General features: G+C 42.8%; 1 protein-coding gene across 2 annotated transcripts in view; it reads left to right on the top strand.

Annotated features, from left to right (window-relative positions):
* The window catches only part of LOC144792790 (von Willebrand factor A domain-containing protein 5A-like), a 305,281-nt gene that overhangs the window by 171,309 nt on the left and 108,110 nt on the right, over positions 1-25,862 (top strand). Inside the window, exon 17 of one of the 2 annotated variants that reach the window (XM_078667986.1) lies at positions 1,617-1,658. The exons of the other annotated variant lie outside the window; for it this stretch is intronic. Within the exon in view, the coding sequence (XP_078524112.1) occupies positions 1,617-1,658 (42 nt within the window). The remainder of the gene's footprint in view (positions 1-1,616; positions 1,659-25,862) is intronic. 2 annotated transcript variants of the gene reach the window in all.

Below are 25,862 nucleotides of genomic sequence, written 5' to 3'. Positions count from 1 at the left end.
CCGCTCTGCTTTGTCTTGGCCAGATCAGAGATTCTTTTCTCTACCTACCCTGGTGAAATCTAATTTCAGTTTATCCTTTCATTTCGTGGAACCTTTTTTGGGAATATCACGTTTGCAGGTAGATTGCTAGCCACAAAGTATGAACTCCCCCCTGTTTACCAACCTCTACAATTACTAGGTCTAGTAAGACCAACTACATTGCCCACTAACACCCAGAGAGTTATTTAGGCACTAGTCTAGCACTAGTCTAAGTTGCATCTCAACAAATGGGCCTTTAACAGACCTTAAAGGTGAACAAATTAGCAGATGCCCACATGTAGATATGAAGATTGTTGGACCTTTGCAAAGACATGGAGGGTTTCTAGGGAATAATGTTTTAATGTTAGGTAATCAGTTGCTAAGTCTCAAGGGCTCTAAAAGTAAGACAGTCAGCCTTAGAGGTAATCTGAACATTGACACATATTCAGTGCAAACATTTCCTTGCTTCTGATATTTGTTTTTCTTCAAAGATCATAAATCAATCTAAGGGCATTGTTTTAAGTCCTGCGTACCACATTTTTGCTAAATATCTTCACAAGAATTGCTACCTTTGCCTGTTTAATGTTTTCTGCAGTTTGCTGAAAATCAACCGCGTACATGGAGTCCCAAAACTCAGAGCACTCAAAGAACTACCGACCACAATACAATAGCATATGGAAGCTTTGAGGCATGGCACTTACACGACAAAACATGGTTGTACATTTGCAGGAACCTCAATGTGAGAACCAATATATCAACAAGTAAGTACGGCGACTACCCGAAGTTGTCTTTAATAAGAACATGTCCCCAAACATGGCAAATCCTTGAAGATCAGCCAGAGTTCTGCAAAGCCTCCGTGACGAGGCAAGGTAGTTCCTTGCCATCTGTATCTACTGCACAGTTGGGAACATGTTGGCAAACTTAAAGCAAATAAGACGAGAAATTGAAGGCATCATAAGAACCAGACGTGCATTTATATCTACATACCACCACCGGTAAACAGGTCACAAAGGCAGTTGTCATGACTGGAGATTCTTTGACTAAGGGAAATGGCCTATTTCACATAATTTAAGCATTCATGCCAAGCATGTACTTTGGAACCAAATTAGTACAAAAATTCTGATGCGGCCAAAGCTTTTTGTGCAGAAAAATGATTTTGCCGCAATGGTGCACAGATGGTTACGGGTTACCCTGCATACTTTCTCTGTTCACTTAATTTTGGCGCGGTGCACATCTGTTCAAATCATTTACTGGTAACTACAGCATAATTTGTATACAAATATTATTAATGAAGCCACAACATATATTTTCACAGGTGCACATTTTCTTTAACTCACAAGTCGGAGATCGTGGATTTCTCATATCTTCCACGGGTCAGACTTTTAATTGAAAACTCTGCTGATCAACACAGTAAATATGTAGAGGTAGGAAAACTCCATTCATTCAACAGGTGCCTTGAATGCATCCTTACAAAAAGAGATGGCTATCCAGAAGGAACACCTTTAACCTTCCACTCACTCCTCAAATATAGGAATTTCTGTTGGTAATTGAAAGCTGCAGAAACCTTAAGACTTTCTTTTCTTTTTCTTCTGTTTTAGCTTTTGGTTGCATGCCTTCTGCCTGTCCACCACCTATGCCAGGTAATCTTGCCAAAATTGATGCCCATCTGGGAACCTATTATTTTTTTTATTTGTTGATGACTGAATGCCGCCTTTTAGGGACTAGGGGCCAGATGTAGGTCGGTCGGTAACGGCCGAAAATCAGTATTTTCGGCCGTTACCGAGCGGTATGTAAGAATTGGTATGTAGGGGCATTATTTTACAGAATCGGTAAATTTACCGATTCGGTAAATTTACCGATTCTGTAAAATACCGAATCGGTATTTTTACCGATTCGGTAAATCCCAGATGTAGGTGGGACTCTTCTGAGTCCCAAAGGCCCTACAAATTCGGTATTTTACCACCCAATCCAATTGGGTGTTAAAATACCGAATTCAGGTGTGCATGCACATGTGTGCATGCACACCTAGCCATGTGACAGACAGACATGCCCTTAGGGCATGTCTGTGTGCCACATGGCGCACATGCCTATTTTTGGGGTGCCAGAGGGTGTCAAAGTGACACCCCCTGCACCTTTGCAAAATTCGGTATTTACCGATTCAGTAATTACCGAATCGGTATTTCCCATTGATTCCTATGGGCTTCACAGCCCATAGGAATCAATAGGGAATACCGATTCGGTATTTACCGAATCGGTAAATACAGAATTCTAACGATTCGGTATTTCAACATCTGGAAATACCTACATCTCCCCACTTCATATTTACCTACTCTTAAATACCGATCGGTAACATTCGGTATTTAAGAGTCGGTAAATATGAATTACCTACATCTGGCCCCTAGTCCCAAACTTTCTAAAAGCATGATGGGTTGTCTTGATGAAACACACAGTTTGTAATGACATTATAAAAAATATACTGTTTGACTCACGTTTCAATAGGGGCAATGGAATCTCTTTCGATATCCAGTATTCAGTGTTTTACTTTTACAATCAAAATGTTTGTAGCCTAACTCTGTCCGTGGCTTCTTGAAATGTTATCAGGCAGGTGTTTTATGAATCCCTGAGATTCACTGCTCAGTCAAGTCATATTTGGAGTAGAGATTCTGAAGTCCTATATTTATGAACAACATTTATTTTACTTGATATAAAGAAACTATCCAGTGGCATTTTGGTCTTTGTAGTTTCCACAACATCACTTGATTACTGCTTGTGACCAAGGGCCTGATATAGATCTTGGTGGAAGGGGTACTCCGTCAATTAGTGACTGATATCCTGTCTGCCAAAATATAAATCCCATTATAGCCTAAGGGATTTATATTTTGGCAGACAGGATATCCGTCACCGTTGTGACGGAGTAACCCGTCCGCCAAGATCTAAATCAGGCCCTAAGTAAGGTCTCAAATAAAAATGATGTTTCATTACTGGTCATCCCCAGTTCATATTCATATTATGACAATTGCAGTGTAAATATAACACCTAGCATGTATTTTACTCCCATTAAGTCTGATATGAGAAGCCTAGCAATTGGTAAATACTTATTAGTACATAGTTCGCAATAAATATTTCAAATTGGGATTGCTAAACTCTGCTACAATACTTTTAGCTTGTCCTGCTGTTCCTCCTCGTCCGATGTGGGCAATTGTGAGAATTGGATGTTTGGACTGCCTGCTTTGCTCCATGCTACTGAAACAAAACTGTGGTTACTTCACTCAAAATGCTAAAAGCAAAAACGTAAAAACATTCTTAGAAATAGCAATGTCCAGATGAACCAAGGTTCCTACTCATCACAGATAAAGCGGTTCACCAGAAGGAGTTATTCACTTTGCTTCAGATTTGGAGATTCAATTCACTACTGACATAAACTACATCTTTTGTGAAAATAGAGATACAGGTTTTAAGTCTTATAAAGGGAAGTAATGATATACTTGGAATGACTATAAACCGGGCCGAGGCTTGCTGCAGGTTCTTTTAACCCCTATTTTATGGAGTGAAACTGGGAATTATCCCACATTTCAACTGCATTGCCTGCATGTACTCTTTAACTGTACAATCTAAACTGCTGGTATTTGTTTTAAGGTAACTTAGAGTTTCTTTCAGTTTTAACCAATATTTTAGTCATCTTCTCAAAACTTGTATCAACTGTACAATGGGGAATTTTTTTTATTAAATATCTTTTTACTAGTATTTTCTTTTAGACTATGTATATACAATTTGGCTTTTTGGTATAAAGACGCAATGTCATTAGGCATGCAGTGCTGAAGGAGTTACACATTCTCATTCTAAAGACCTGCAATGTTACATTGTGTTTGTTAGCAGAATCAATACAGGAATAACCTCAGTGCTCAATTTTCGCCATATGTCGTAAGGGAGTCTTCTGTATTATCATCCGATCGATATCTCAGTGCATTATGATAGAATGTATTAAAACAAAATTACCTTTTAACTTTAGAACAACGAAAGCACTCAGGGGTTTATTAGCTAGTTCATCGTATAATTTCCCTCACTCTGTAATGGGTTACTCTTCAATCTGTAAGTGGAGGTCCATACATATTTAGGGTCTGGTTAGGGGGAATGAATTACTTTTCAAATGGGTTGTTCATTCCCTCGCACTGGACCTGTTTGCGGGTAGATGAGGTTGAGTGTTTGTGGTTCTGTGTGGTGGTCGAAGAACCCTCCCCCCCCATCACCTCCCCTGGTATCCCACTCCAGCAACACCTCCAACCACAGTCCTACAAGTGGGCAGCATCTTATGCCTCAGTTGTCCTCCTCTATCAGTGCCCGCTCCTCCGCCTTGCCCAGGCTGTAACATCTTTTTCCCAGTCAGATGCTTTCGGGCTTATTGTAGTCTGACAACAAAGGGCTATACACCTCTTTCTCAACTCCAGCGCCAGATCTACAAATTTAGTGCCCACTTTCTGGGCCTAGGGCCTTGGGAACAGGCTCAGTAGACCTCTGCTGTGAGGGGTATTGTGTGTGGCAATACTTACTGTAAGATCTTGGTGATCTGGCAACAATCTCCTTTCACAACCGGATGGTCCCACACCATATGCCCAAATCCTCCGTCTGGTGTTGTGCACCTAGGGCATTGCCGGTCTTGTGGTTCCTAACATGATGTAGAGTCTGTGTGGGTTGAGGTCGGTCATGTGTAAGAGGTTAACCTGAGTGTATTTAAAATTGGAGTTCCTAGAAATCTTCTTTGGGATACTCAGGACTTTGTTCCACTCTGCCTCGGTCACTTCTCTACCTCTTAGGTCCCCCCATTTCACTTCAACTAATTAAAAGAAAACCTTCTGACATCTTCATAAGGGCTCTGAATATCCATTTTATAAGGTGTCTTGCCGACCCCAGTGTCACCATTGCTTGCAGTAATGCATATGTGCCCGGTTCTTGGCTGCCTCTTCCACAAAGTGTTCTAAAAGATTGCAATAATGTGTGATAGTTCAAGAATTGGCCTGGTGACAAGTCGTAATAAGTGATAAGATCATCATGGGGGATCAGCTCTCCCTCCTGGTAGCAGTCGTGGGTTGTTAAGACTGTCCATTCTCTTAACTGGGCCTCTGTGAAAAAGGAGGAAGTGTCGCCGCGCTGAAGGCCCACCAGGGGACGGTCAGGTGCGTATAGAGGGTGCCTCTGTTCCAGCATTTCAGCGCTACCTTTAATAAAGTGCCCTGGGGTTGAATTTGCACCTTTGCGTTCAGTAATTTTGCAAGTAGTCTCCCCCTTGATCTGTATGTGTCTGTAGATCTATAGTCTCCAGTCCCGTCCCATCTAACCATTGTGCAGGCCACTGGAGTTAAGCTGCCAAGTAATATGCTTCGATGACTGGCGCTCCCAGCCCACTTCATGCCAAATCGGCTCTTTCATCATGGTGTCTAAGTCTCTGGACCATTTCTTTGGGATCACCACTGGGAGATTGACAAAGTAATATAATAGTCTTGGCAGTACCACCATTTTGGATAGAGCCACCCTAGACATAGTGATAAGTTTAAGGGAGCGCCAAAACAAAGTGTTTGATTTATGGGAGCACATTGCCTGCCCCAGGTTACCCTCCATATGATCCATTTGTTCATGGAACACTTGTATACCCAAGTATTTTGAAGAGCGGGGCCCAGTTTATGTCCTTTGGAAATGTTAGTGGGCGAGGGATTGAAGGTGTGAGTGGAAGGACATGTGTTCACAAGTATACCCGTCAGATCTGCATACTCCCCCAGTATGGTCATAGTGCGTGTGATCCCTTAGTCGCCTCTTTTTAAGTACAGAAGAATGTCATCTGCATAAAGAGAGATTATGAATTTTCTGGCTGATGAACAAAAACTCAATACTTTATAACATGACCTAGAGATCCATTTAGAGGTGCTGTCTTCACGGACAAGTGATACGACTACACCATCCAGTTGTAGTGCCCTACATCTCACGGTTTTTGATTACTTGGCAAGGAATTTCATTGTTCCCTCGCACAGGGTTCACTCAAACCAGGTCAAACCGACTAAGACTACCTTATGGTTCTCAAAGGAGTGCAGATCCTGGAAAAAATGGCTGTCTCTAGCCCTAATGCCAAAGGACTTCCCGTTAATTCGGGAACTGAGGGGGAGATACAAGCTGGCGCAGTTTAAGACCAAGAGAGAATGGAATGAAATGAGGTGGGAAGAACTGAGAGTCCATTTTGCACCCAGATCCTAGGTTGTTTTGGCTACTCGTGGGTAAGGACAATCACGAAAGATCCCCTCCTCTGGCAAATAATATTCCAGCCAATGACTGGCAAAATCATTTTAGCACGTTTGACAACGAATTATCAGTACCTGCCCCACTTTCAATCGATCTCTCATGTGGGGGGAGGATCCCAGATTCCTTGAAAGAGCTGGAAGTGATTCCTATTTTTAAAAAAGGCCATCGGTCTAATCCAGCCAACTATCGGCCAATTAGCCTGATCGACTGCATCCAGAAAGGTTTCTGTTGATCGCTCCTCGCAAAAATCTCGGATTGGATAGAGGAGAATGACATCCTCTCCCCCCTCCAAGCGGGCTTTCGACGGAAAACTGGCACAATCGATCAGCTCTTCCGCCTCTTTATGCTTTATCGGAAGGTAGTTGAACTGAGCAAAGGGAGCCCTTACATCGCATTTATAAATTTAAAACCTGCCTTTGATCTTGTTCCAAGGGACAAATGTTGGCAGGTGCTGAAGAAAATGGGTATGCACTGAATTATCTCACACTCTTTGTCAGGCTCCACGCTGAGACTTTTGCCAGGGTTATATGGGGCTGCCAGGGACAGGCCACTGACCCCATTGAAGTACAACGTGGGGTCCGCCAAGGCTGCGTCCTGACACCAACCTTGTTCTCCCTCTACATTATTAACATTATTGAGCTCTTAGGAGCCATCTCAGCGGATGTCACCGCCTTAGCTAAGCAAAAAATCTCTACCCTTTTATTCACAGATGATACTCTTCTCGTCTCAAAGACTCCCCCAGAGTTTACTGTAAATCAGGTCCTACTCTATTCAATTGCAGTGTTTCTAGATATCTGTCTATGCGGTCGCCAGGCAGATCTGCTGGTTTCTCATAGAATGTCGTATAATATTCTAAAAAGGCGGTATTAATAGTTTTGGGTGAATATACTGAGCTCCAATCCTTTGCCTGTAAATGAGTAATGGGGGTGCCCCTGCTTTCTGGCTTAATCAGCCATGCCAATAACTTCCTTGATTTCCCACCCTCGATGTGTTGCCATTTCTGGTAGGCTTTGAGGTCTAATAATTGCGATCTTGCCAGTGTTGTGTTATGTTTGCTCTTGGCTTCGGAGAGTTGTCTCTGAGTGTCTTCCTGCACCCCTAGACTGGTTTCCAAGGAGTGAATCTGGGTTTCTAATTTATGGAGCTCACTATCAATTTCCCTCCTCACACCTATTGTCTGATCCATGCATTGGCCTCTTGTTACTTTTTGAAATGCTTCCCATTCGATCAGCGAGGATCTCAGTGCCCTGATTTGCCTGGAAATAGTCGGAAATAGATTAATGTTATGTGTGCTGGAAAAAGGTGTCCTCCAGCATGGCAGGGTCTAAACGCCAGACCGGGATGGCCACAGATTCGGGAGCCAGGGACAGAGACTGGATCAATGGACTGTGGTCTGACCGGGTGTGCCCCAGGTACTCAGATGCGTCGAGCAGAGGAACATATCTAATCTGGTGTGTAAGCGATATAGTGATGAGTAGTATGAATAGTCTAGCGGGTGTTTATGCTGGAGTCGCAAAATGTCGACCAAGCCCAAATGTCCCAGCCATTTGCGGAGACCTTTTGTGGTTGTGCTCTCCACTGTTCCATGCAGTGGCTGAGTAGACCTATCCAAACCTATGTCTGCAACGCAGGTATAATCTCCTCCCAGTAGAAGGTCATTTTCTGCAACCCCCATTAGTGGTTCGGACAGCCTGTGTAGGAATTGTTTGGTCATGGTTAGGAGCATAGACACTTCCCACTGTCTCCTCCCTGCCCAGTAGTCTGTCCTTAACAATCACGTAACTGCTCTTGGGTTCAGTGAGTGTATGTGTAGCTTCAACGGGAGTCCCCGTGCGTATCAACACTAGAGCCCCCTGGGAGTATGCCAAGTATGAAGTCGGAAAAAGTTGCCCCCTCCATCTTCTGCGGGGAAGGAGGCTTTCTTCCGCTGTAAGATGTGTTTCTTGGAGCATCCCTATGTGTGCTCCACTTCCCTGTATATAACTGTGCATGTTGTGGCGTTTTATGGGAGACCCCATGCCCCTAACATTCCAAGATAAAACTTTTTTCCCCTTATGAGGTGTGTTTGCAACTGCCATGCAAATATTAGAGTATGATCTTGTGAGAACCTGTCCTGGTATATGATGTCCACTAAGATAAGTGGGCACCAGTCCAGACAACCCTTATGGTGATTTAGAGGTCTCAAAGGACCTTAGAAAGCTATCCATATGTTTTTTTTATCAAGATATACGGCCACCGTTGACAGCCATGGGTGAACGTAATTTTGTTCCGCAAGCACAGGGGCGATATGAGTTCTCTGTCCCAACCTTTAATAGATTTCAATCTTTTACAAACCTGGAGGAGATAGACTGACTGGGACTGGAGACCCAGTCCTGTCCAGCTCACCAAGGTCAGGCTAATGTACGTAGTGGCAGTGGACCTCCCCATTCAAGTAGTTGGAGGATCCTAGTACTATACGAAAGAAGCTTGGGCCTCTCGGTCACATTAGGGCTCGGTGACAATACTGAGGGCTCATCATTCACAACCAACGATCAAGTACCAATTACCCCAAAATCAGATCTAGACCTAGGCTCATCAACTATTGTACAAGGGGGACCCCATGCAGCACTCAAAATCATTTCGTGGAACCTAGCGGGGCTTGCAACCAAACGTATAACCACTGAATGGACTTCATTTATTGAAGAACAAGATATCATATTCCTACAAGAAACCTGGGCTGTGGACCAAGTATTTTATGAGGGGTTTACTAACCTCTCCAAACCAGCTGTACAGGGTGATAGGGACAGACCGAAGGGGGGCATATTGATCTGGGTCAGACAGCTCCTTTCTTATAAACTTCAGGAGATTGTCATTGACAGCCATGATATCCTTATAGTGAAACTATTACAGGGTAATCTCCCCGACGTTATACTAGTTAATGTTTATTCCAGGGGACAGCAAGAAGGGAAGGCATCAGCTACAATTGATCTTTTAGACATCTTTTTAACACATCATAGAGACAATAGTAACATTATAATTGCAGGGGACTTTAACTGTACCTATGAACCGCTTGATTGTGAGGACATGAATGTTAGCTTTGAGGAAAATGACCAGTGGTTGATTCCATCACTGGAACTTCCTCCAATAAAAAAGTGGACGAGTGCAGCACTCCCATTAAGAGCTCTCTGCCTGGAACATGGGTTGAGAGCGGCTAATGGGCGTACAAAGTCCGACAAACCAGGGACACTGACATTTACCAACGGTCTTTGATCTAGTCGTATAGACAGTTTTATTTTAAATAAGGAAATGTGGCCAGAATTGCTTGATATGAAGGTGGAAGCCCGACCTGAGAGCGATCATAATCCACTCTTAGTCTCAATGCGGGTATTTGGCCCTAATTGTGGAGAAGGTGTGGTAGATTGTCCGGACTTTATAGAAGCCAACTTATCCAATGACACCAGACGTCTCAAATGGTGTAAGGTCGCAATTGGTCCTGAGAAGCTGCTAGCTAGGAACAATGTAGTAGTTAATACTATTGACATTCTCCAGACAGAGGCCGTAACGGGGGTTGCATGGGACAGGTTTCCCCAGACTCATGAGCATCTTTTTAACCAACTGAAAAGTTTTTTTACTACTAACACAAGCATTTGCAATGCAATGGGTCTCGCATTAGGAAAGTTTGAGCTATTGGTATTGTAAATGGCAAAGTTTTTATTTATGTATTTTTTTTTTTTAAATAGCTAAATTAATAGCTTTGTCATTTACAATGCCAATAGTTATAACTTTCGCAAATGTGATACCTATAGCATTTGTAATGCAATATGTTTTGTATTTACATAACTTACATGGCATCCCAGAAGCGCAACCGCGCTACGCCGCCGGCCTGCGACCAGGAAGTCAGGCAGGCCGGGCGGGACAACCGGAAACAGGAAGTAGGAGGGCGGGAGCCTACCCCGCCTCCCACGGAAGAGCCGGAAGAGCCGCGATTGTTTGCAGCACCGGAGCAGGCAGGAGCCTACCCTGCGCCCCGGTGCCGAAGAAGGGAGGAAGAGTCCTGCTGCCGGTGAGTGGGGCTTTGTGGCTGGCTTGCGAGGGCGGGGGGGGGGCATGTGTGTGTGTGCGCGCGCGCGGCGGCGGGCTGTGTATGTATGTGTGTGTGCGCGCGTGCGTGCGTGCGTGCGTCTTGGAGTCTGTGTGTATGCGTGTGTGACTGTGGGGGAGGAGGAGGGGGTTGCCTGTCTGGGTGCCTGCGTGTCTGTGTAAGTGCGTGTGTGCGTGCGCGTGTGTGTGTCTGTCTGTGTGCATGCATGCATGCGCGTTAGGCTGGGAGTATGGGAGGGCGGCGCAGGACGGAACGTGCGCGTTCGCGCACACGAATCCAGCCTGAAAAAGCTCGTGCACCCTCTTGTCCTCCTTCCCCCCAGACTGATCGCTATTGGTCTCCAGCTGGACAAATGCATCCTTGCAGGATGCATTGCCAGCGAGACCCAAAAAAAGGGCCATTTTCATCTACCCCAAAGGGGGCAGCGTGGTACAATTCTAATTGTCGTTTAGCTTACAAATCCTTGGCAAGGGCAATCAGGAGTAAGGATCAGGCCACTATCAAAGCTGAGGCAGGCTTACAAGACGGCTAAATCGAAAGCTAAACGTGAATTGGATGAGGCTCATTGGGCGAAACTTTTTGAGGCTGCTCAGGGAGGGATATGACTCGTTTCTGGCACCTGGTAAAATGGGGAAGAGGTACTCCAAGAGGTACTCCAAGTAATGTTCCAGTTAATCATGTGGAACCGGATCAGTGGATCAGCCACTATAGCAGCCAATTTGCAAATACTTTGGGGGCCCAGGACACTTTTGTCATGGCATTGCCCTCTGCTCCACTTAATATTACCAAAATGGAAGTAGAACAAGCTCTCAACCAAGTTCCAAAAGGTAGGGCCCCAGGCCTTGACTGTGTCCCTGCAGATCTTATCGTCCAAGACCTGACATCTTGGGCAACGTACATCCAAATAATGATGAACGCCATTGATGAAGGAGCAGCGATTCCTGGCTCGTGGGCAGGTGCGGTTATCCTTCCAATTCACAAAAAGGGGGATCCATCCCAACCAGGTAATTATAGGCCCATAAGTCTGATCGACTGCATTCAGAAGGTTGTGGCAAGAGTGATTTTGTCTAGAATGCAGGTATGGATGGACGATTTTAACATTCTCTCAGATTTACAAGTAGGTTTTCGTCATGGAATTAGTACGGTGGACCAGGTGCTGAGGTTCATTCTCATCTACTGGCGCACTGTTACTTAGGGGAAAGGGTCAATTTACGCAGCTTTTGTGGACCGTAGGTCTGCATTTGACCTAGTACCGCGCTCCAAACTGTGGCAAAATCTTATAAAGCTGGGTATGCCACTGGAAATCCTGGCCTTTGTGGTCAAATTGTATTCAGACAACTATGCCCAGGTTAGATGGAACAGTTTAGGACACACACCGACACATTTTTGGTGGAGAAGGGGGTAAAGCAGGGATGCGTTCTCGCACCCACCCTTTTTTCTATCTACATTAATGGGGTACTTGAATATTTAGAAAATTGCCCAACGGACGCCCCAACCTTGGTGGCAAAAAGATCCCACTCCTAATGTTCGCCGATGATACTTTTATGCTATCAAAGACACGTCAAGGACTCCAACGCGCGCTAAATAGATTTGAAGAGTTCTGTGCAGATCATGACCTAGCAGTTAATGTAGATAAAACTAAATTCATGATTCTCCAGAACTATAGTAAGGCTATCGGTGAAGTTAGGATGCATGGTGGGGCCTTAGAGCAAACTGAGATTTTTTCCTATTTGGGTGTAATTTTAGACAAACGGATGAACTGAAAGCCGCAAATTGATTGTCTTTCGGTCAGACATGCCCAACTTTCGGGTGTGCTGCTCAGGGAGCATAGTCGCTCACTCACCAAACCCGTAACTCCAGTACTACAGATATATAACTCAAAAATTAGTGCCTCAATTCTATATGGCTCAGAGTTATGGGCCCATGCGAACTATGAGGCCTCTGGTGGTGGCACAAAATAAATTCTTTCGTTCATTGCTGGGGTTGCCTCAATCTACCCCATTGATTCCCCTGTATTTGGATCTGGGGTGCCATTTCATCAGGGATGTAGTCCGTTATAGGTTACTACTATACTGGAGAAGGCTTTGGGTGACTCCTGAACTTGCCATCTATGCTTCGGCGGTTTTAGAACTCTGCGACATGGACGTGAGCAACAAAATTGGGTGGTTTTGGAGTATCAAAAATGTTCTCTGTGAATTGGGTATGAACCAATTGTGGACTGCCTCGGCTGACAGCCCATTCCCGAGCAAAACAGAGTTGAAGGGTGCATACTGGCATCTCATATATTCCAGGTAATTTGCATCCTCATGCAATTCAACTATGTCTAGCACTTTTCTTCAAACTAAACACGAACCCAAGTATGAACCATATTGGGATCTCATCACATCGTCTTGTGATAGAAAACTTTTCCATCAATTCAGAGTAGGAACTTTACCTACAAAGACCTTTACCTCTAAATGGTCTAACTTGTGTTCTAACTCTAGTGATTGCCGGTTTTGCCCAGGCCAGCGTGACACTGTGAAACATATGTTATTTGCTTGTCCAGCGCTTTGTAATCCGAGAAGACGCTGGCTGAAACCAGTGTGTTTAAACATGGGTACAAGGGACCACAGTGAGGCCTATGGATTATTGAAAACAGCAGTGAATGGCCCCCTTGTGGTTGCTCTAGCCAAGTTTTTGGGATGGGCGTGGGTGATTCGTTGGTACGCAGGGAGGCATAGTTAAACCTCCTTTTTTAACATTTTATAATGTATAGCTTGTGGATTTCTTTTATTTCTGTATGATGATGCTCTTATGCAAAAGATACAATGATCTCGGGGACCACTTGATATGTTTTTATAGTTGTATTTCATTATTTATTGTTTTAATAGAAGTCATAATTGTTCGTGACACTCACATCATGCTTCTTGTGTCAGTGTAATGTTACCAATCAATTCAGTCCCTCTGTGGTTTCGTGATGACTTTTGTGATTTATTTTTTAAAATCGAAAAAAAGTTTATAAATTGAATTGCTATTCATATGGTAGCTGTGGAGAGCAGCCTTCAGGCTTAGTCTTGAAGGAGTTTAAAGCAGCTTGTTTTACCAGAATGCAATCTTATAGTATAGATTAAATTAAAGAGAACCACACAAAGTATTTATAAAAATATGTATTTATTGTATAACACTATCTAGTACGTAGTAGTATCTCCTACACTGAGATAGACACAAAGCACACAATACTATAGAGAAGAAATCACAGTAAATAGCACTAATACACAGTGAGACCCAAGGGGCCCAAACCATATACTAAGAAAGTGGTATAAGAATCACCCAAGATAAGTAGATTGGGACCCCACGGAGTGCGTGTGCAGTGTGTAAACACGACTGCGTGCTCTGTACTATGTGTAAGTCGCGGCTTTCATTTCAAAGTTTAAGGACCCTGCCCTTTGGACCCTGAAGAAATCTTTTGGCGGACAGAAGGTTGGAGATACCCCCCCCCCCCCATTGGATACCGTAGTACCCAAGTTACCTATCCCAGGGAAGCCGGGTGCATAGGTGTGAAGTGGTGTCGGAAACCGCTGTTGAACCCAATGGAGGACTTCAGGACAGTGTCGCTGCTGTAAGAGGAGAAAGTGTCTGATGGAATCCAAATTTGGATTCTGGATGAAGAGTACCTGAAAGCAGAGGGGACAGTGTCTATGTCACTCGGAGGTGACCAGGAGCCTTGGAAGACAAATGCCCTCCGATGTCTGGTGCTTCAGGATAGTCGACGGTGCCCTTGACTCTGCAGCTACGAGGACGAGGGATGCTGAGGATGACCAGGAGCTGGCTACGAACTGTCCCACAAAGGATGTCAAATGCTGAGTAGTCTGTTCCCGGTGGGAGCACCAACAAGCCTTGGCAACTGCAGCCCACACATGAAGTAAAGAATGTGCACGGTTTGACCAGCAAGCACCAGGTTACTCGCCACAATCAGGGGAGTCAGGGCAAGCCTCGAGCAACCTGGGAAGCCCAAGGAAAACAAAGATGACCCTCAATTGGACCCACAGACCAGAGGCACAGGAGTCGTGAGAGGACCTAGAGCACCTCAAGAAAAGGAGCAGGCCACGAAGCCCACGAGGCGATGTGGCTGAAGATCTTGGTGGAAGAAGTTGACGGAGGTTGAGGCTACTTGGAGCTCAAAGCAATTGTTGCAAAGTTGCCAAAAGCATGTACACTTCCAAAAGTACGCAGTGCACAGGTGTTGGGTTAATCCAGCCCTCATGAGGAATTATGACCTCAGACTTTCTGAGAGGGCAGCTCGAGAGATGTAGATAACCACCACCTGTGTTGTTGAACCCTTCTGAGTCGGCAGGAGCTCGGGATCATCAAACTGGTCAGCAGTGTTGAGATGCCTACGAATGTAGGGGAGTTACTCCTTTACTCCAAGTGAGATTACTTCGGTTGTCCTTGATGCGTCACAGGCCTTGGAAGGTTCCTGTATGATGCACCCGCACAGACGATGGAGCAGACTGGAAGGGAGACAAAGTCATGCCCAAACGAAGTCCAGAGAAGTCCAGAGTACCCAGGCGGTAAAATTGCATTGGTTTCAGTTCTGAATCTTATCCATGAAGAATATAGGGACCTACACCCAAGTAAGCCCTTAAGAACCACAAGCAGAGAGTAGGGAAGATTCAGGGGACCCTCCCAGGGGAAGGGCTGGACAGTGGGAAGGTTACTCCCAAGTCCTTTGTCGAATTTCGCACCAGAGCGGAAGCCAACAGCTCCCCGGACTGGTTTGAGCTGAACTATGCACAGGGACACCAAATATGCCCTTCATGCAGACTTTCAGGCACTGGCAAGTGCACCCACCCAGTCCTAATACATTAAATCTTGCCTGGGGGGTGGTCACACCTCCCTGTGACAGGATGCCTATTGTTCTCCCTTCCCCTGCTCACGATTGACTCAGAAGCAGGAGGGCAGAAATGTGCCTGTGGTCGCCAGCATTCCGTTTTGCATAGTCTTTCATGGGTGGCATAATACATGCTGCAGGCCATATACCTCTGGGGTACCTATGCCGTGGGTACCATATACTAGGGACTGACAAGGGTACACCAGTATCCCATCTGGAGTGTACCTAAGTCCATAACTCAACAGTTTAGGGAGAAAGCAGATAAACTGGGGTCCTGATTAGCAGGATCCCAGTCAGGCTAGTCAAAAACAGCATCACATTCTGCAAAAAGTGGGGATAACCATAAGAAGCAGATCCTACTTTCCTACACATTATGAGGAGTGTTTGCTACTGCCATGCAAATATTAGAGTATGATTTAGTCCTGTGGACAGAGTGGGGTTATGTTTTGACCTCTGAATGCATAACTTTAAGTTCCTAAACCCAACTCCCCTACTCAAGGGCAACAGAGCAATCACTAATCACCCAAACCTGTAAACAAACCAATACATTAAGTAAGAATGCTGCCTCCAATATGACAGACAGAACCCTGTGCTTCGGGGAGGAAGTCAAGTTAATGCAGTGCCGAGTTTCCCATCCATGGAGGCAACCTTGTAGGCCTCTTCGTTCCATCTCGAGTCCTGTGTCAGATCATCTGAGAGTGTCACGCCTGTGGGTTAGCCCTGAGTCCAGCGTGTTCCTAGAATGTCATCTGCTGACCGTAGGGTTAATTTTGGCAGTGGCAGATCACTCCCAATGGAGTATCCAGATTCTGAGGATGCGTATCTTTATTCTCATGAGGCATCTGTATTTCGGTCACAATTATGTGGTGATATAATCTGTGCCACTGCTTGTAGCTCCGCTTGTCTGTCTTGTTCAGGTTGAGAGGCTGTAGGTTTTTGCAATTGCATTTTTCTCTTGGGCAACGTTGCCTCTTTCTGTTAGGGTAGGTCGGTGCCTGGGCCCTGTTATGTCCTAGGTAGGGTTGTGCCCGCCTTGTATGCTTCCAGCCAGGACCAGGTCTCTTCCGGAGATTCACAAAAGTGTGTGGCACCATCTTTTAATTCTAAGCTTCACAGGGAACATTAGGGAGTATTGGACTCCGGCTTCCTGGAGGGCCTTTTTGGCGTCAAGGAAAGAATTGCGTTGGGCCTGTACCTTGGCTGTGATATCTGGAAATATTAACTCTTTACTATTATCCATTATATTAGGGCCATGAGTGTGGGCTTGTTGTAAAATATTGTCACAGTCCCTATAGTGAAGGGGTCTTGCTACGACAGAACGGGGATGGCGGTCTTCCTGGCACCTGTGGGCGAGCTGGAACCCTGTAGGCTCTCTCCAGCGCAAAGAATTGTGAAAGATGTTCAGGAGCAGTCACTGATCGCAGCCACTTTTTCAAGAATGCCACCAAGTCTGTTCCCACTGTGCCCTCCGGGACGCCTATTACTCTTATGTTATTGCATCAGCTGCGACCTTCCGCATTTTCAGCCCTTCATTCTAGGATTGTTTCCTGGAGTTGAGCTCTTCTCTCCTGGAGGTGTTCAATTTTTGTTCATGTCGTATTTCTTTTATTGAGCTCTCCACTTCTTTTACTCTGTCTGTTAGCTTGTGGTGCTCTGCCTTCGGAAGGCCCAGTCCAACAGAGACCACCCCAATTTCTTGCTATAGGGATGTTTTGGTGTCTGCTATGGCAGCCAGCACCCTGTCCAGGTGTTAGTGAGGAGAGTCGTCCATGCCGTTGCTTCCCTCTCTGGTGTCAATGAGTCTTTGTTCAAGTCTGACGCTAGTCATCCAACAGCTGGGAGGTTCTAAGCATCGCCTTATTAGAGTGGCGTGTTAGCTGAGTACCCAATTTCCCTCTGCACTCAGGAACCCACCACTCAGATCCGTCACCACTTGTCTTGCTACTCTGTTAATGGGGTGCTCTGTATCATACATTGCAGTTCATATATCTCTGCACAGAAGAGAAGCAGGGTAAAAGATGGGATCACCCCAAGGGCCTGGTCCCATCCCTTCGCAGCTCTCCTGATGAACTCTCTAATTGTATACAGGTCTATGACAGAGTGGTCTTAGTGTCAGGTGTTCGGGGAACCCTCCATTGAGTCTTCAGGCTTACCGTTTCTCCCACGATATTGTCTCAGGGCCCTGGTAGTTGCAAGAGCCTCCCCTCCATCTGGCCCAAAGCCTTCTCCTTACAGCATTGTTTGCCCACGTTGGCCACAGAATCACGTCTGGGTGCCGTTTGCTGCAGCAGAAGCTCCTATTATGACGACAGAGCAATGGGTCTGTGCCTCCAGGCCTCCATGTGGGTAGAGGGGCGTATTTGGCAGTTCTTAAAAAATAAGAGAGTTTCCCAGAAACCAGAAAGGACCGGGTATTAACAGTATAAAACAAAAATTTCCTTTCTGTGCTATTATACTTTTAGTTGGTAACCAAAGGGCCTACACCATAGAACATAATCAGTTGCGAAATCACATTATAGCACAATCCTTTCAATGTTACACAACACAAGTGTTCAATATCCAATTCTCAAATTTTATTTTGGTTAAAACATTTCATTGTATTTAAAACCACAATTTTATATAGCATTTCATGTTACTTTGTGATCAGGATCATGTGCTCTGGTACATATATACACACTATTCTAACAATCCCGATTTACGGTTTACTCAATCAGAGTCACTGGTCCTCCTGTTATTAAACAAGATTTATGCTCAGATCACAATATAATCCATACCAAACATTCAATTATTAAAATAAAATTACATATAAAACAGTCCTTTGTCGACGCGTTTCGGTGCTGTTTGTAGTATTATAACACCTTCCTCAGGACGGACGAATTTAAAAAAAAAAACAGGTTTGATCTTCTTTCTATGGAATGAATGCACATAATTACTATAAGTTTATCGAAGAGAACGTACAAACAATACATATTGTGTGCTAGTTGTAACATTGGGCTGCAATGTGGTTCAGTTTTATTGATAAAACTAACAGGCTTACTTAGGTTAGTTGTATGTAGGTCCTTCTTTATCTTTAAGGGCCAACGAAGATTCATGTATAATCAGGAATCGTTTAGATGTACGTATAATTCCACGATAGAAGTTTCTATAATTTTAGAAAAACTATCTTTAGCATAGAACCAAATGCGGTAACCGTAACTATCTTACATTGGGGATTGGATTATAATTCCCACTTACTTAAAAACGGGTCAGCTTGATTTTGCGGTGTCTATGCTTTGGGTTACTGCGTCTTTCAATCTGCGCACGATAGTTCCTTTAGTTCAAGTATCCCAATTGCCTGTGTGATTAATCAAACATTTGCTTTCAATAATAACTTTACTCAATTTTAGCCCCATAGTTCTGTAGCTTTAACTGGAGGCTCCATACCTGTTAGTTCGCGGTATGTCGATTACTGCGTCTTGACTGTAATCCCACATCAGTCACCTTCGGGACGGCGATACCACTGTCAAGTTGATATCTAAATAGTGAGATTCACTTATTACACACATTTTCTTGGCATGTCATATACAGCTACAGAGTTATTTCGTCCTCACTTTACTTATTTCTCTGTTTCAGGACATACTTCATAGTTTGTTTAGTCTATAGTTGTATATTTCTGCAAGATAGATGCAAGGATCGTATAAATCGCATTTCTATCTTAAGCCTCCAAATACCATGTTTTGGGGCTCAGTTGTACGTCCTAGCTTGCTGTTATTGCAGAGTATATATCTCTACATGGCCTGTAGTCCGTCCAAAATTTAATCACTTTCATTATATTTATAGTTCCACCATATAGTTCAAGATGGCGTTTTTTTAAAATGTATATATTTTATCTCGGGTGAGAATGGTGTTTTTCTATCTATCACCCCTCTTTCCCTGTATCTATTTAAAAGTTCACTACACTATAACCACGTTTAAGGGCAGGGTATCTACCCGGCGAAATTACATAACGCTCCTGTGCCCCCTCGGGTTTCCTCGCGCTCCTTACCGCTTGTTTCTCGAACCGCTCCCGTCTGACACCTTTCTGCTTCCCGTGCTGTATGGGAAGTGGTGCGTGTTCCTCTCTATTTATGCGGACCACCTATTCACTAGTAATTGACGTGATTGGCAAAATTAACCTCCGTTAATCCGCGGCGCCTGTGTGTAAAAAACGGTCGCCATGATTGTAGTTTTTGTCAATGCGTGCCTGTAGTTTTTACTAACTCCTCCTATCGACACGCAATACTTCTTACGGCCAAACATTACCGTAGTTTATGACTATAGCTTTAAATCTGATGGTTATTTTCATTCATATATCTTTTAATTCACACACGGAATAATTATTGGGAGTTGTTTGTGCATCAAATTTAGTTTCCGTGTACAACTGTATTTTTGTATATGTAACTACGGAGTTTATTATACCGGCTCAAATATCGTTTATTTTCGGCACAAGAGAGCTAATGTTTATTTGATTGAGTAACTACGCGGATCTCATCCCAGGGGCGTATATCAATGAACCTTCGTAGAAAGAGAAATAAACCCAGTCCTTCTTTCATTTCCGCATTTCCACCCTCGCTCTGCCTCGTATTCTCTACAGTTTGGCTTGAGTAGTGCGAGATGTTTATCGTATTGCGATCATTGTATGCTTCTCAAAAACACAAGCTATCATAAGATGTGCGAGGAATTCAATAAATATATATTTATTTATCTCACAATTTAGCATTATTAGTGAATTTCAATGACATTGCACAACTTAGGTACACACAGTATTGCCAAAAAATACGGCAGCCTATTCATAATAATGAATGCACTAAAGAATACATTTTGTGAGTACTTCCAGTTTGGTCATTCTCATGAGTATTTTCATTCTCATCATTATCATTGTATATTGTATCAATGCATTTCTCATGGTTTACATCATTAATGATACAACAAAGTAAAATGTAGTTATCAGTGTGATCCTCTAGTCTCATTATCCAAATTATGTCTATGTATATTCAGACTACAGGTGAGGGAATTGATAAAGACTTCATTTTATCATTCTATCCCATTCTTCACGTCCATTCAGTCCTAAATAATAGGATTTTAATTTGGACATAAAGAATTGTTCCCTCTGCTTACGTTTCTTATTAGGGTCACCACCTCTGACTGAAATTTTGATCTTTTCTAAGATGAACCATTTGATGTCCTCTATATTATGTTTTTCTGTGATCCAATGCTCCACTAAAGGGGCATTTCTTTTTTGATTTTTTATCGCAGACCGGTGTTCCGTGAGGCGTAACCGCATTGCACGGCCCGTTTCTCCAATATAACACTTCTGACATGGACAGATAATTATATAGACTACGTTAGAAGTGCGGCAATTTACATGCTCATTCATCCAATGAACGATGCCTTTTACTTCTAGTTTGTCTGTTTTTACAACATTTTTACAGTGTGTACATGATCCACACGGGAAGTTTCCTCTAATTGGGGTGTTGTTTATAAAAAATTTTTGTACCGACACTTTTGGTTCTCTAAAAGTCTGTACTAGGTGGTTTCTGATCGTTTTATTTCGCCTGTATGCATAAGTCGGCTTAGCTAAAGCTGTCGTCCCTGCTTTATTCAGTGTGCTCCAGTTTTTGTTGATCAAATTCTTAACCTTATTGCTCATGCCATTGTACTCTGAGACCATAATGATCCCGCTACTTGGTTCTTTCTTTTTTGCTTGACCTTCCAGTAGGCTTTCACGGTTATAATATTTCGCTCGTTTATACGCTTCTTTTATTAAGCGTTTCGGATAGCCTCGTTGGGCAAGTTTGATTTTCAATTTTTCAGCGTGTAGTTCAAAACCTTTTCTGTCGCTGCAATTACGCCTAATGCGTAAAAATTGACTAAATGGTATCCCATCTTTCTGGCATTTGGGATGATAACTGGTGTGGTGCAACAGAGTGTTGCAGTCCGATGGTTTTACATACAGTTCCACATTCAAGAGACCACTATTTTCATGGATCCTGATGTCTAGAAAATCTACTGTCCTCTGGCTCTTAGTGGACGTGAATCTGAGATTTTGGTCACCACAGTTCAACCAATCTAAAAATTGGTCAAGATCCTCTTCAACTCCATCCCAAATGAAAAAGATATCATCTGTGAATCTTGACCAATTTTTCACATTTTCAAAATATGGACTCATCTCGTTGTATATGTGCTTGGTTTCAAAATTGCCCACATATAAGCAGGCAAGGCTCGGAGCACATGTTGCTCCCATACTGGTCCCTTTGATTTGACAAAAATAATCTTTCTTAAACAAAAAAATATTGTTTTTCAGAATTGTATCAATGCATTCTAGAATAAATATATCGTGAGGGGTCAGATCACCCGACTCACCCTTCAAGATCTCTTCCATCATGCTGACTGTGTCTGCTTGTGGAATGTTCGTATATAAGGCTTCAATGTCAAGACATACGAGCCATTGTTGTTCTTTATCGAACGACAGTCCTTCAATCTTTGAGATCATGTGTGTGGTATCCTTAATGTAAGATGGTAACTGAACCACTAAAGGTTGTATATAATGGTCCACATATTTACTAAGTGGCTCAGTTAGTGAGTCGGATTATTTAATAATTTTAACATCCTCTTCTCATAATCACCAGTGTTCAATACCACTATACTCCCCCCCCTTGTCTCCAGGTTTTACAGTGATCTCTTCACTCAGCCTGTGAAGAGATCACTGTAAAACCTGCAAGGCAAAGGACTGGGACAAATTAAAAAAGAAAGTCAGGGATTTGGTTACCTTCGCCAAGGACGATCAAATTATTTGTGACGAGGAATACCGATACTTAATTAACGATTTTCCAAAGATCCCCGCCCTTTATGGGCTACCTAAGGTCCACAAGAGTATGGATGATCCCCCTATGCGGCCCATAGTATCCGGTATCGACTCACTAACTGAGCCACTTAGTAAATATGTGGACCATTATATACAACCTTTAGTGGTTCAGTTACCATCTTACATTAAGGATACCACACACATGATCTCGAAGATTGAAGGACTGTCGTTCGATAAAGAACAACAATGGCTCGTATGTCTCGACATTGAAGCTTTATATACGAACATTCCACAAGCAGACACAGTCAGCATGATGGAAGAGATCTTGAAGGGTGAGTCGGGTGATCTGACCCCTCACGATATATTTATTCTAGAATGCATTGATACAATTCTGAAAAACAATATTTTTTTGTTTAAGAAAGATTATTTTTGTCAAATCAAAGGGACCAGTATGGGAGCAACATGTGCTCCGAGCCTTGCCTGCTTATATGTGGGCAATTTTGAAACCAAGCACATATACAACGAGATGAGTCCATATTTTGAAAATGTGAAAAATTGGTCAAGATTCATAGATGATATCTTTTTCATTTGGGATGGAGTTGAAGAGGATCTTGACCAATTTTTAGATTGGTTGAACTGTGGTGACCAAAATCTCAGATTCACGTCCACTAAGAGCCAGAGGACAGTAGATTTTCTAGACATCAGGATCCATGAAAATAGTGGTCTCTTGAATGTGGAACTGTATGTAAAACCATCGGACCGCAACACTCTGTTGCACCACACCAGTTATCATCCCAAATGCCAGAAAGATGGGATACCATTTAGTCAATTTTTACGCATTAGGCGTAATTGCAGCGACAGAAAAGGTTTTGAACTACACGCTGAAAAATTGAAAATCAAACTTGCCCAACGAGGCTATCCGAAACGCTTATTAACTTAATAAAAGAAGCGTATAAACGAGCGAAATATTATAACCGTGAAAGCCTACTGGAAGGTCAAGCAAAAAAGAAAGAACCAAGTAGCGGGATCATTATGGTCTCAGAGTACAATGGCATGAGCAATAAGGTTAAGAATTTGATCAACAAAAACTGGAGCACACTGAATAAAGCAGGGACGACAGCTTTAGCTAAGCCGACTTATGCATACAGGTGAAATAAAACTATCAGAAACCACCTAGTACAGACTTTTAGAGAACCAAAAGTGTCGGTACAAAAAAATGTTATAAACAACACCCCAATTAGAGGAAACTTCCCGTGTGGATCATGTACACACTGTAAAAATGTTGTAAAAACAGACAAACTAGAAGTAAAAGGCATCGTTCATTGGATGAATGAGCATGTAAATTGCCGCACATCTAACGTAGTCTATATAATATAATTATCTGTCCATGTCAGAAGTGTTATATTGGAGAAACGGGCCGTGAAATGCGGTTACACCTCACGGAACACCAGTCTGCGATAAAAAATCAAAAAAGAAATGCCCCTTTAGTGGAGCATTGGATCACAGAAAAACATAATATAGAGGACATCAAATGGTTCATCTTAGAAAAGATCAAAATTTCAGTCAGAGGTGGTGACCCTAATAAGAAACGTAAGCAGAGGGAACAATTCTTTATGTCCAAATTCAAATCCTATTATTTAGGACTGAATGGACGTGAAGAATGGGATAGAATGATAAAATGAAGTCTTTATCAATTCCCTCACCTGTAGTCTGAATATACATAGACATAATTTGGATAATGAGACTAGAGGATCACACTGATAACTACATTTTACTTTGTTGTATCATTAATGATGTAAACCATGAGAAATGCATTGATACAATATACAATGATAATGATGAGAATGAAAGTACTCATGAGAATGACCAAACTGGAAGTACTCACAAAATGTATTCTTTAGTGCATTCATTATTATGAATAGGCTGCCGTATTTTTTGGCAATACTGTGTGTACCTAAGTTGTGCAATGTCATTGAAATTCACTAATAATGCTAAATTGTGAGATAAATAAATATATATTTATTGAATTCCTCGCACATCTTATGATAGCTTGTGTTTTTGAGAAGCATACAATGATCGCAATACGATAAACATCTCGCACTACTCAAGCCAAACTGTAGAGAATACGAGGCAGAGCGAGGGTGGAAATGCGGAAATGAAAGAAGGACTGGGTTTATTTCTCTTTCTACGAAGGTTCATTGATATACGCCCCTGGGATGAGATCCGCGTAGTTACTCAATCAAATAAACATTAGCTCTCTTGTGCCGAAAATAAACGATATTTGAGCCGGTATAATAAACTCCGTAGTTACATACACAAAAATACAGTTGTACACGGAAACTAAATTTGATGCACAAACAACTCCCAATAATTATTCCGTGTGTGAATTAAAAGATATATGAATGAAAATAACCATCAGATTTAAAGCTATAGTCATAAACTACGGTAATGTTTGGCCGTAAGAAGTATTGCGTGTCGATAGGAGGAGTTAGTAAAAACTACAGGCACGCATTGACAAAAACTACAATCATGGTGACCGTTTTTTACACACAGGCGCCGCGGATTAACGGAGGTTAATTTTGCCAATCACGCCAATTACTAGTGAATAGGTGGTCCGCATAAATAGAGAGGAACACGCACCACTTCCCATACAGCACGGGAAGCAGAAAGGTGTCAGACGGGAGCGGTTCGAGAAACAAGCGGTAAGGAGCGCGAGGAAACCCGAGGGGGCACAGGAGCGTTATGTAATTTCGCCGGGTAGATACCCTGCCCTTAAACGTGGTTATAGTGTAGTGAACTTTTAAATAGATACAGGGAAAGAGGGGTGATAGATAGAAAAACACCATTCTCACCCGAGATAAAATATATACATTTAAAAAAAACGCCATCTTGAACTATATGGTGGAACTATCAATATAATGAAAGTGATTAAATTTTGGACGGACTACAGGCCATGTAGAGATATATACTCTGCAATAACAGCAAGCTAGGACGTACAACTGAGCCCCAAAACATGGTATTTGGAGGCTTAAGATAGAAATGCGATTTATACGATCCTTGCATCTATCTTGCAGAAATATACAACTATAGACTAAACAAACTTTGAAGTATGTCCTGAAACAGAGAAATAAGTAAAGTGAGGACGAAATAACTCTGTAGCTGTATATGACATGCCAAGAAAATGTGTGTAATAAGTGAATGTCACTATTTAGATATCAACTTGACAGTGGTATCGCCGTCCCGAAGGTGACTGATGTGGGATTACAGTCAAGACGCAGTAATCGACATACCGCGAACTAACAGGTATGGAGCCTCCAGTTAAAGCTACAGAACTATGGGGCTAAAATTGAGTAAAATTATTATTGAAAGCAAATGTTTGATTAATCACAGAGGCAATTGGGATACTTGAACTAAAGGAACTATTGTGCGCAGATTGAAAGACGCAGTAACCCAAAGCATAGACACCGCAAAATCAAGCTGACCCGTTTTTAAGTAAGTGGGCATTATAATCCAATCCCCAATGTAAGATAGTTACGGTTAATGCATTTGGTTCTATGCTAAAGATAGTTTTTCTAAAATTATAGGAACTTCTATCGTGGAATTATACGTACATCTAAACGATTCCTGATTATACATGAATCTTCGTTGGCCTCTAAAGATAAAGAAGGACCTACATACAACTAACCTAAGTAAGCCTGTTAGTTTTATCAATAAAACTGAACCACATTGCAGCCCAATGTTACAACTAGCACACAATATGTATTGTTCGTACGTTCTCTTCTATA

Source organism: Lissotriton helveticus, chromosome 11, assembly GCF_964261635.1.
Source record: "Lissotriton helveticus chromosome 11, aLisHel1.1, whole genome shotgun sequence".
Taxonomy (NCBI): domain Eukaryota; kingdom Metazoa; phylum Chordata; class Amphibia; order Caudata; family Salamandridae; genus Lissotriton; species Lissotriton helveticus.
The sequence above is the reverse complement of the archived record's forward strand: the minus strand, read 5'-3'. Positions and strand labels throughout refer to the sequence as shown.